General features: G+C 35.5%; 1 protein-coding gene across 2 annotated transcripts in view; it reads left to right on the top strand.

Moving 5' to 3' along the window:
• The window catches only part of LOC115450387, a 97880-nt gene extending 85138 nt beyond the window's left edge, over positions 1–12742 (top strand). Inside the window, exons 7-8 of one of the 2 annotated variants that reach the window (XM_037441117.1) lie at positions 4461–4662; positions 12486–12742. In XM_037441117.1, the coding sequence (XP_037297014.1) occupies positions 4461–4662; positions 12486–12571 (288 nt within the window). In that variant the 3' untranslated portion in view covers positions 12572–12742. Of the gene's footprint in view, positions 1–4460; positions 4675–12485 lie in introns of both variants that reach the window. The other variant, XM_037441116.1, reaches the window with a different exon arrangement.
• The last annotated feature ends 327 nt before the right edge of the window (positions 12743–13069 follow it).

The raw sequence follows: 13069 nt of genomic DNA, 5'->3' as shown, positions 1-13069 counted from the left end.
TAAGAAAACTAGCACTTGCCTCGACATAAAATAAAACGAGATACTTAAAAGGCATCGCGCAGACTCTGTTTAATTGTTCTATAAGGATTATAAAACAAATAGCAGCAAAAAGCTGTCAATGACATTCAATTATATAGAAATGATAGTTGCTTCTTATTGCTATTGAGACCAGCTACGAGGTGTCACCAGATTATACACCATCAGCCATAAAGCCTTACATCAAGGAATTTTGAACATGTGACCGAACTTCCAGAAGGAAGAACCGAAAACCAGAAATATTTTTGATCCTTATCACTTGCAAAGACCAAGAAATAAAAAAAGCAACAAACTATTTAAAACTCAACCACCTATTAAATATAAAAGAAATATAATCCACCCTGTCGTAATGTCGCAAGAATGCACAGTCCCACCAACTTTCTTGTAATCGTACACCTTTGGAATACATTAAAAGTTTCTGCTACGTGGGATCGACCGTGTCTAGCAATCTCTCGCTTGATGTAAAAATTGGAAGTTGTATTGGCAAGGCAGTCACGATGTTTAGTAGGTTCCTTGCAAAGATATGGAACAATATCAAGATTATAGTTTATAATCTTGTATCTTGAGCATACTCTTGTATGAAGCTTTCACCTGGACATCGTATGTCAAGCAGGAGCGAAAACTTAAAGAATTTCATATATGGTGTCTTTGTTCTGCTATGTGACAGGCATAACTTAGCGTGGATTGGAAGCAGCTCATTAGCGCCACCAACAAGGCTTACCAAAGCCGGCACGAACTTCAGTAGCACTAACGAGAAGGATCTTAAATCTGCACAGCTGTATAGATAAAAGAGGCTGCTTTGGCTAAGGCCTCTGTACAGGATAGAACCTTTCCGTTTAGTCCGACAAACTCTTTTGGGAGAGATCGCACATGCCAAACGGCCGGTAGAACATTTTAAACTGCGCTATAAGAGCGGCATCAAACATGCCATGATCATCTCTGATATTAACTGGAAGCGCTGGGAAAGCATAGCTGAGGATCGTACCGCTTGGTATTATGCTCGGCTTAAATACCTATCTCAACTGTAGTCAACTGCCTACTTGCTGACAACCTCCCATCATTCAGGGCGAATTCTGATAATAACTCTGAGAAGTAGCATTGGTAACATACTTGTTTAAGTTAATACGTGGCAAGATCGACAACCCCGGTTAGTTTGCTTGAAGCGGTGAAGTTTTCCGAGCCTGACAATTACCTCGGTAGGAGGAGGCGACCGCGGCTGCTGGTGGTGCCGCGTGGAAGGACCAATTTGCTTAATAAGGCACCTATCACACGCGCCTTGAGCACGCTTAACGATGTTGCAGAAAAAAATGATATATTTTTGTGTACTCTGAGTGATTTCACTAAGATATCTCTATATTTAATTTGTTATAGTACCTAGTTTTTAAAGATTGTTAATATAGATTTAGGGATAATTTTATAGTAAAGTATAAGTAAGTAGTACCATAAGAAAATCAACACTACTGTATTAGGGCTACCCTGTAAAAGTAGTTGTGTAGTGGCAAATAAAATAAAATAAAAAAAATTTAAAAAAAATATTTGCCCGTCGTGTGGCGGATTTGTGTTTTTCGCATTGTTTTCTACAGCCATCAAAGAAAGTATCTAAACAACCTCTAACAGTTGTCGTTGCTTAATTATTTATATCTATATATATAATAATGAATCCCTATTTCCCTTGGTCACGCCATGACGCGTGAACGGCTGGACCGATATTACAATTTTTATTTTGTGTTTGTTATTGCCAGGAGAAGGTTCTTATGAAAGAAAAAATTCAAAAAATTGCGCGGAAAATTAGAAAATTTAAGAAAACATAACGAAAATATTTATTTTATATTACTGTCAATTGTTTGAAATAACTGTCAGCGATTGACAGAATGCGCGCTGCAAATTCATAGTTAAGACGGGACAACGTCTGTCGGGTCAGCTAGTTTATAATAGATGTAACAGGCCAATGATTGGAAACTCCACCGCTTTGAAATCAAGCTGCACTGACGTCAGAATCAGCGTTTCATCTAAAGGACGAACACTAACAAACTGATGGTACGTCTCTCAAATGTGAGAGTCTATCTGGTTAGGTACCATCGTAAAGTCTATATCTGCCGCCAAGCAGCAGTGTGGAGTCACTGTTATGTTCCAGTGTGAAGAACACTGTAGCAAGTGTACTGGACATAATAAGACTTAACAATATATCTGGGTGGCGAGGGTAGTGGAATAACAAACAATACTTTGTAATTCAATGTGTTGCATGGTATTTCTACTGTTTATGGGCGGTCGTACCGCTTACCATACAATATACCATCAGGCAAACTGCAAGCTCGACTCATCAAGCAATACACAAAAAAAAATATATCGTCCACAATATCATCCCTTGTGTCCCCTTCAAAGCCAACATTATTTATTGGATTGGTTACCCAATATTTACTGTTTGCATAGTGTCGGCATTTGCCACTCATTAAAAGTCATAACACGTTGTTAGTATTTTTATATATATCTTTTAAATGTCAATACTGAGTTTTGTTATTTTGTTTTGAAATGGCATACATGAGTTGCCCTGGATTTATATTTACGCATCATATGGTGATAAGCTTGTCCCCTCTATCATGAACATCGATATATTATATGTACTACGTACTAGATTTGGCGTTCCAAACATTCACTGTGTTCAACTAAATTGAACTGCAATCCATTCAAACTGACTTTATTATGGTCAATAATGACAGCTTGTGGTTGTGTACGGAGTGGTGCTCATAATATGGGAACTCGAATCTAAGTGTAAACCTGTATGTGAATAAAAAATAATAGTCAAATAAGTAAAAATATTTGTTATTCAATTGAATAAATAGGCTATAGCAGTGATGTTTTAGTTGTCATTTTAGTTGAGATTTTGAACAAACAGTACATGGATGTTCGTGTCTATAGAATACAGTCAATGATCATGGAACATTGTTCAGCAAAATCTGAGCATTAGGATACTAGGATCTCTGCCTTACCCTTTAACGATAAAGACATTTCATCATAAAGCCACAATTACATTAAGTTTGCATTTTAAAACGGTTTTAACTACCAAAAATAAATTATTATCGTGAAACAATTTTTACCCTACATACCATCTTTACCTAAGTATCTACAGAAAGAGGTAGACTAACCAATTTTACAAAACATACAAATTCCCGGAATAGTAATAAATAATATAATGTCTTTACCATTCCAAAACAATATCACATCAAGGGTATTTTCCGTTGCCTCAGGTTATTTGTAAGCCTCGCAAATCCCTTCTTATTTGGTAGAATTACGCGAAACAATTTCCTCTTGACCTTTGCTAAACTAAAAACGTTTTTCTTCGTTACACAGTCGACTGCACCGAACGGACTTGCCTTTCAGTTGGCAAACTTTTGTTGTATATATAATTGTGAGATCTCACAACGATATACTTTTTAGGTATGTTGTTATTGTTTAAGCAACAGATTTTTTTATACTAGCTTTTGCTCGCGGATTCGCATGCGTGAAGGTGTTTTCCGGGATAAAAGCCAAGCTATATATGTTCCCGGGATAGAAAGTAGCCTATAACCTTCCCAGGGTCTTAATCTATCTCCATACCAAAATTCATAAAAATCCGTTTTGTAGATATTGAGAAAATCAATAACATACAAACAGACAGAAAAAGGGGTCTTTGTTTTATAATAACTATATGTATTAATTTGCTGTATCTTTCGTCGATGAAGACCGACTTGCTCCGCCAATATATGTAACATAAGGTATTACAGTTTATATAAACTAATAAATCCATACGTGTTCATGCATTCATGTAGAAATAGACAAAGGTAGCACCTACAGCTTCGGTTCATTGAACTGTCTGATTTAATAAACCAACGTCTCGCTGTTACAAATTTCAATTCAAAGTAACTCACAAACATTAACAAAATTACAACTGCAAATGCAGGTTCGCGTCGCCATAACACATTGGAAATGTAATGCGTAGTGATTACATTAATATCCTTGAAACAAACTTCGCTGCCTCAATGTTGTATTGCATGCGGTGTGACTACCGCTATGAAGTTTCGAATTCCAATCCCAGGTTGGGCAAAGTGATGGGTTTTTCGGCTCAATATCAGCCCGAATATGTCATTACAATCCAATATGACGATACGCTTGCCACCTGTCACATTTTGGTTCCAAATATATATGGCGAAAATTGGTGAACTAGTTGCGCCTCTGCTTATCCCTTCTGGGGTAAAAGACGTGAGTGTGTATGTATGTATCCTTGAAAGTAATAAGTACACAAAAGAGTAGACTCCGGTTTGACGATATAAATAGATACAAAGACAAACCAGTACACATCTTTCGCACACAACAATCTTACAAATGTACTTACAAGGCCTTTTTCTACTATACATGACACAGCATTACTAAACCAAATTCTTTCTCAGGTAACACCAGGGACATACGAGGTCCAGCAGGCAGGAGAAGGGCTCGTCAGCGCGCAATTATACGTACAAATTCAACTGTGGCCTGCGCACTACGAGCGAGGCGCACCGATATTACGCTGTGAGGCAAAAGTCACTGATCTGTACAGAGATGATTCCGCTGTGGCCCTGTATTCAGCAAACAGCGATCCTAAGATTGAGAGGGGTGAGTGGAAATGTGAGGATACGCTTTTATTATTTTATTTTTTTAGGTTAAGTTTTTTTTTTAATTATGCTAATGCCTGATCTTGCCAATAAAAATCCTTAATTATATATTATGAACGTAACAGATTAAGAAACACAATGATAAAACTGTTTATTGTTAAGACTATGAATGTTTTGAGACGTTTTTAATAACACTTAGAGAGAAGACTGCCTGTAAAATCACAAATACTATTTAGATCACCATGATCCAGTCATTGTCCCACCCATACAATGAAGGTTAAATCATTACCAAACAAGCCGGTTGTAAAAGCCATACTTTCTGCAACATAACATCTAGAAATGCCCAAAACTCAAACCCAAATCCAAATCCTCAAAGGAACCAACGCATTTACTCTCAACATCTATGAAAAATAATTTACATTTTATTCCAACATTAAACATAGACATGCCTATCATATAAGTCGGATTCATTACAGAGAGGGCGCTTAACCCTCCCACGTACATAATTGCAATTTTCATAAGTGCTACAAACGCTGTTTTATTAAATCTCTGCATACAAGTTAACAAGATGCATTCTCCACGCAGGGTTATGATTTTATGAAGCCTTTTGTTTGAAAAGTATTTTCATTTTCAACGTTAGGGTTTGATGAGTTTTTAATTATGGATTGTTTATTGCTAAATTGGATGCGGTTCAAATTTTTTACCTACACAACGGGATTAGCTTCGATATCTAAGGGTATAATATTATAGCTTGACAAGGAATATTAAAAACCTCGCAGTATTGTGGTATATGGGACTAATTTCTTGTAAATATAACTTTAAAACGAAAAAGCAAAAGTGGCGCCTCTAATGCAGTTTTTTATTATCCTCTTCAGATTATAGTACTTTGATAGCCTTAGGGGAAAGGCGAAATAGGCAAGCGCCCGGGCCTCACTGATGCAGGGGCCCTGCATTTATAGAGGTCTCGCGCGGTGCCCTGGAGCACCTTTTTTCGATCTTAGGGACGAAACTGTTAAAACCGGGGAACTATTTTTGCTCTACCCAAGGCCTCGCTTTTTTTTGCTTTCGCCTTGGACCTTGCGTCGATAAAGGTCGTCACTATTTGGAGTCATTACCTTTACCCTGAAATATTACAACTTCTTCCACAATCTCTTATACATTATTTCAACCGCTCTGAAAATGCAAATCACCTTCGACATCTGGTGATTCAATCATAACAGTTTACTTTCAATTAATTTGTTCATTTCTTTTCGTATTTTCCCCCAAGTGTGCTGATTCATTTTGGTATTCTTGTCCGTCTTGCCGGAATTTATTTTTACAACTTGCTTGACAGGACGTATAATTCTTGAGGATGTGCGCCTCAGAATGTGCGCAGTTATTACATTATTGGACATTGACATTATGTAGCTGTGCCAATGCTCCACTTTATTTGAATATCTAATATATTCTACTGACTATTTTTGTATCCAATAATGCATCGATGAGTTTTGATCTATCGTCTTCAACTTGAATATAATATTATTTCAATACAATACAATTTTTAAGTAGTATCATTACCATAATAATTCATTACTAGACATTTGCGACATCTCACAAGGCTACGTTTTTCATTACCATCCTAATATAAAAAAAAATTAACACGCTTAAATAACTTAAACACTGATTTGAAATACATTTCTGTGTTATTTGTTTAGTTTAAAATTTTATAATAGTAAACAATTCATACTATAATGTAGAATAGGTACAAAAAGTTGAACATCGTCGTCCCACTTGCCATAATTCCGAATAATCCACTTTTGAAGTGTACATAAACAAATCAGACGCATATCCGCTCTATATTAACCGGGAAAATTTATTATTCCGTTTGATTATGAGAGAAACCATGCTCAATCTAATATGTCTATACGAATACATCAGTATTTATATGTAGCTTTGGCTTTATGCGTAGATATTTCGCTTGTATAGAATAGGAAATGATCTTTAACATTCATGATTTCTAAAAGTATTTTTAAAGAATTGACCCCTAAAAAATGGGATTAGATAAATAAAGAAGTTGTTTTGATTTCCAAAATCAAAGGTGACGCGGTATGCTATCAGTTCGACTCAGTTTTCATTATTTGACTACCGTTTCCATAGCGTGTCGAATTAATCATATCATTATGTGTCGAATTAAATCTGCAGTAAATGGCCTTATCTATTATAATGTCCTTAGTTTTTTAAAAATAGTTATATTCTTATGAATTATTTTGAAGTATCATGGGTGCAACGTTGTCCGCCTATTTAATGAATTTAAATTTATTTATTTTATCATAAAAAAAATATATAATCAATCAAAATCACTTGTTAACGTAAAGAATATTAGTCTCGTGTCGTATAACTACAAAAACTATCAGTTAACATTGTATTCATTACCATCCAACATCATTACCCTACTAGAATTGTTAAACATCACTAACAAAATTCACGTAATAATATTTATGACGCTCGTTAACGTATCGAAATAGCACCATGCTCTTCACAAGTGCTCTAAACAGGGTTAAAAATAGCATTTTAACGGTTAATAAAATTTTATATGTCAAAATAAGTCCATATTCATCTTCCCTTTCATTCATAGTGAGCCATATTACTCTTATTTTTTGTATTATAGGTGGGTTCTCTGTTTTGACTGCCTCGGTGGCGTATACTGCATGCGCGGTACGATAGCGGTATGAGGTCCTGGGTTCGAGTCCCGGGTCGGGCAAAATGACATTTGGGATTTTCTGCTCAGTATCAGCCTGGAATTTGTGCCCGATATGGAAATAGGTTCGCCCTCTATCATATCATGGAACGGAACACACTTGGCGAAAAATGGGTGGCCTGGTTGCACCTCTGCATATACCTTGGGGGATAAATGCGTGATGTTTTGTATGTGTGTTCTCTGCTTAGACTCTCTAGCTGACTGATATTGTATACAGGCATTTTGACATTGCGTTACTAAATGAAACCACATATTTATTTTCTTGAAAATAAGTTACTCACACCGTAGAAGTTAAAAAAAATAAGTTTTGAACAAAATAAATATCGATAAAAAGTTATTTTAATTTTACATCCTTTGACGTCACAACTACTCTTCTAAGGAAATTAATTGAACCGCAACCTAACCCCTACATTCAGAAATAAACTCAAATACATACCATATTTGCACCAACGAATGATAATAAAATCAGAATAGGAAATCCTGTTTTTTTTTATTTCACAACTACTCTTCTAAGGGAATTCGTCGCAGCAGTAATCTAACACTTTTATTCTGAAATAAACTCCTACATACCATATTGGCACCAACCTATAGAATGATCATAAAATTAAAAAGTAAATCCTAGATTTTAAATAAAAGTATTCTGTATAATCAGCATTACTCACCCTTAGTCGCTCCGTAGTTAAATTGTCTAGATTGCGATGGCGAACCATCCATACAAGTCGATTCCTATCGGCTTCCCTTTTAGGTTTATTTATGTTTGTCTTAGTTAATGTTTCTATGCTAAATTGGCTACGATATGTAAACTAAGTCATTTTTTTTCCTCAGGTTACCTTTTGACCAATTTCACTCTTCGCCACTGCTAGATGGATATTTGAAAAGAGAATTTTAAAATAAGCCAATCACGTACACGTTTAAATCAAGCTTGATTTTGATTGGCCCATTCCGGCTGTTGATCTAGAGATATAAATTTAAATTATCTATTGTTCATAGAAAAATATGATGCTATTTCTTTGTCGTAATCAGCTCGTCTTTCAATTTCCATTAAGGATTTTTTCTACTCCCTCAAGTAGCCACTTTTTTCAAAGGTTTCATGAATCTTTTTTCAAATTCCATATATAATAAAAATATAACCAGATTTCCAATATAAGCCACATTCAAGTTAAGATTATAAGAAAAGATAAAAATATTCGAACATACTGTAATATTGCTCTGTTGTATTATTATATACATTCCATGATATTTAATATATTTTGTCGGGTAAAAAAAATATTCAAAGCATTTTGTAACTAATAAGAATAGTTAAATGACAGATACAGTCTATCAACTAAATTATAACCCGGTGAATATAAAAGATTGAGAAATTAAAAACTTTATAATTCATTTTTACTTTATTATCCTATGAATAAATATTGGATGATTAAAATCACCCCTAAAAATATAATATATCCGCCGTATATTTATTTTACGTTCCACATTTCAAATTCAAATATCGAATTCACTTAAATAAACTCCATAAAATAAAACCACAAACTACTCCATCCGCAGCGATTCAATCTCCCGGCACAATATTTTAAAAATCGAATCATCTTTCGGCCAAATCAAATTCCGCTTACGTCCCGCCATTGGTTATAATATTAGCAGACAGGAAGCGGCGTTAATGAGATTACACCGGAGCAAAGAGAGCATTGAGGGCCAGTGAGTTATGGCTTCCCTCTCACTCTAGCAGACAATTTCCTCCCGGGCCAACAGAGGGCCGTTGTTGCTAGATAATAAATTTTATCTTCGACAGGCGTTGGTACGTTTTGGTAATTAAACTGTATGCAATGTTGCCAGTTTTGTTAATTTGGGTTTACGGTTGCTTTAGAATGTGTATTGGGTATTGAAGCAGAAGACGTGTCCGGCTGAATGGTTCTTTAAAGAATGTGGGTGGATTATTTTTGTCTTAAAGTTGTAGTAGTTTATGAAGTGAATTAAAATTAAACTAGTTTTCGTATTTTATCGCGGCTTTTATGGGGAGGACTGAGGTGTTGGTCATCCACAAAGTCACGTGTCCACGAAGACTGCAAAACCTTCGAAACGTCGGGAGAAAATACTGCGATAAAATCCGAAATATAGTTTATTTTTGATGTCTAACATTCGCGTAAACATAAGCAATCATTTTGAAGTGAATGTTTTATTCGTTGGAAATATTCCTATTCAAAACGCAACAGCAAGCTACCATTGTCTATTAGCTTTCTATTAGACAAAAGTACCTACTACAACGATCAGACAAACTACTCTCTCTACCCTCCCCCCTGACTCTACCTTTTTTTGTGTATTTTTAGATAAAACCCATAACCTTTCGCTTCCATTTAAAAAATCACACCATAATAATCTATATTCAAATTCCTCATAACCTTAAAAACGTAAAAGGAAGACGTCCAAAATTAAGACTCACTCACAAAAGCCTCGCGCGGTAACTAAGGTGATTACACACGGTAAGATTACGCGGCTTAAGTCTCACCCACTTGTGCCTTAATCCCGCTGACAGGTGAGCGTATTGTTCAGGCAAGGGCTCAAATTAAATTACTTGGCAGTCAAAGGTAAAACACGAACGTTGAGTTACGACATTTAATTCCTGTTAAGTAACACGTGCGGTAAACGCGTATGGGGTGTTCAAAATGGCTGGATGCTAATGTAAGCTTGGAGATTTGTCGAAGTTATGTTTATAACTTTTAGAAACAATGTCTTTGGCAATTCTATACAATGTGTTTTTTTTTATTTGTTTTTTTATAATTAAGGGAAATTATACTTTTTAATCGATTACGAAAAAATTAGGTTCACAATTTCTGTTTGCATTTTTCTTTTTTGTATGTTCGTTTAATACAAGATTTGTGGTTGTAATTGCGTGGTTAATAATGATCTCCAACTTATTAACAATGTGTTTTTTATATTGAAAATGACTATTTTTTCGATTTTGATAGTGTGTTAAAACTAAAATAATGACTTGATTATCTATTGTTAATATACCTACTTAAATAAAATAAAGATAGAAGTTTGTCGAATCGGAGTTAGGTACCTGATCATTTTTATAAATTACGAATAATTTTATAGCGCCTTAAAAATGTTCCTTAGCAATTAATTATCCCTATAATTCTTTAACAATTGTATATGTGGCGGAAATTTAAAAACAAAATGGTGACTATCAAGTTACTTATAGATGAGAGAGTGACTGCCTTCATGAATATAGTCGATTATAGATTCACTATTTCATAAACGACATAAGAGGTTATAAAACGGAACTTTACGACTTGAACCACTAGTTAAATCTTCTAACTTAAACGTTTGATAGTACCTGGGTATGCAGTATAATCTTAAGTGCTTCGTACCCGCCCCAGGATGTCTAGAATAAGATTAGATTTTCATCTTACTGGCAATATAGATACTAAAGTTGGGATGTTTGATAGAAATAAAAAAAAAACCGTTAAATGTTTTGAAGAACTTTTATTATGTAGAGACTTTCCCGCCCTCGCACCCACCACTACAACTCCTGTAAGTCAGGATCAGCAGTGGCACGCATTATGACACCGAGCGGTGAAGCTCGGCGAGTCTTAGGGAAAACTAATTTGTCTTTATTAATTTTAATATGTAATGCAAAATAACGTAAATGTGTGGATTTATGATTGACTGCCTAAGTAGCGTAGTTATATTGCGTGCACACTAAACACTAAGGTCCCGGGTTCAATTATCGGGTGATATTGAGTTTTTCTGGTCTATTAGCCTGTAGTCTAGAATTTGTCCTCGATTTGGCGATAAACTCTTATCACATCATTTTACGGAACGCAAAGACGAAGTGGATGCTCTGATAGAACTCTTGCTTTCCCTTAGAGCATACAGATGTGATGTGTGTTTATTATGGTTTTTAAGTAGATTTGTTAGAAATTGCCACTTCACTTAACTAATTGCGTAGTTAGAACTAGAATTTAGATTGAGTATATTATTGTTTCCGTCTACCCCCATCTCACTCCAATGCAAGAACACTGCCCTCATCAAACATTATTGCAAAAGAAATATGTTCAATTTTTACAACCGGTCTGGTCTCATCTCTCTTTGTAGGATCTTGCCCAGAGAAATTATCACAAAACCAAAGTGACGCTTGATACGAAAATTGATTGAACATCTCGATTCCTGCCCCTAAAAATGATTACAAAAATAAAGTGACGCTCGATATGAAAATTGATTGAACCTCCCGTTACAACTTTTTTTTATATTGGCACGCAAAATGATCCTACTGTACCTGATGGTAAGCCGTTGGATCCTATTCATACACGCGTCTCGGCTTCACTTTGAATTGTGTTTTAGATAAGACACTGTCATATTAAGGTCACCATCTTAAGATATCTTTTTAATAAAGCCATGTAAACATTGGCTCAAGTGATATCTTGGATAACAATATGACAGCTGACACCTGGGTTTTGTTTATTTTATAACCCCGACTTTGGCAAAATCACTGATAAAACGGTGAAGCCATTTTTTTTAAAAGAAGGAGAAGTACCCCGAATTATTTGAGGATAGGCTCTTAAAGCCTACAAGGTGGACGGACGACCTGGCTAAGGTCGCAGGAAGTCGCTGGATGCAGGCCGCTTCCAACAGTTCGACGTGGAGATCCTTGGGGGAGGCCTATGTTCAGCAGTGGATTTCCTGTGGCTGAGATGATGAGGCTCTTAAATGGCAGCTTAAGTCTATAAAAATAGTTCAATAAATTAAAGTATACTTAAGATTTAACAGGTTGATTTTAACACATACATCACGCATTTTTCCCCGAAGGGGTATGCAAAGGCGCAACCAGGGCACCCGCTTTTCTCCAAGTGTGTTCCGTCCTATGATGTGATAGAACCGAATCTATCGCCATATTGGGAATAAATTCCAGAGTCCGGGCTGATACTGAGCAGAAAAACCCAAATATCACTCTGCCCGACCCGGGATGCAAACCCGTCCTAGCTCAGAGCGCTGTAGCGCTGCCGAACACCGAGGCAGACTGATTTTAAAACAGCAGTTAAAATGTGTAAACCTAAATATTATTTTTAACAATACATTTTCTTTTACAGTGCGATCACCAAGCTCCGGGGCGAGACAAGAGATGTGCCAAGTTTTCCTATTGTTTCTCATTATTGTGTGGGCGAATAACACATAGAATTGTAAGTAATGTGTATAAAAATAATTAATAAAATATAAATAGATGTATTTGATTCAGTCGGTGGGGATTGTGAAATATAATAGTAACCTAAATGAGCTGAAATTCGCCAAAGAACTGTAAAGACTAAGAATATTGTTGATTTAATACAAATTATATATATATGTCGATTATTTTGTTTTATTTTTCACCCAGTTTTGTTGACCACGGTTGGACTCAATGTTTTATTACATAAGGTTTATTTTAATACTTAAACATTTCCCATAATACCTTATTAGGGTATTAATAATGAACATATTTATAATGTTTTTCTAGATATATCATAGTGTTATAAAATCTTACTGTTTTACTGTCTTCTTTCTTTTTTCTGTCTTTATTCTTACTGTTTTTATCTTATCTTACTCTTGCTAATATTGTAAAGACAAAGTTTGGGAATTGTTTGGATGTTTGTTAGAAGGGAACGCAGGAACAGCTTTAGCAAATGGATAGACCATCTCC

Source organism: Manduca sexta, chromosome 21 (genome assembly GCF_014839805.1).
Source record: "Manduca sexta isolate Smith_Timp_Sample1 chromosome 21, JHU_Msex_v1.0, whole genome shotgun sequence".
Lineage (NCBI taxonomy): Eukaryota > Metazoa > Arthropoda > Insecta > Lepidoptera > Sphingidae > Manduca > Manduca sexta.
Note: the sequence above shows the minus strand (reverse complement) of the source record. Positions and strands in the feature narration are given on the sequence as shown.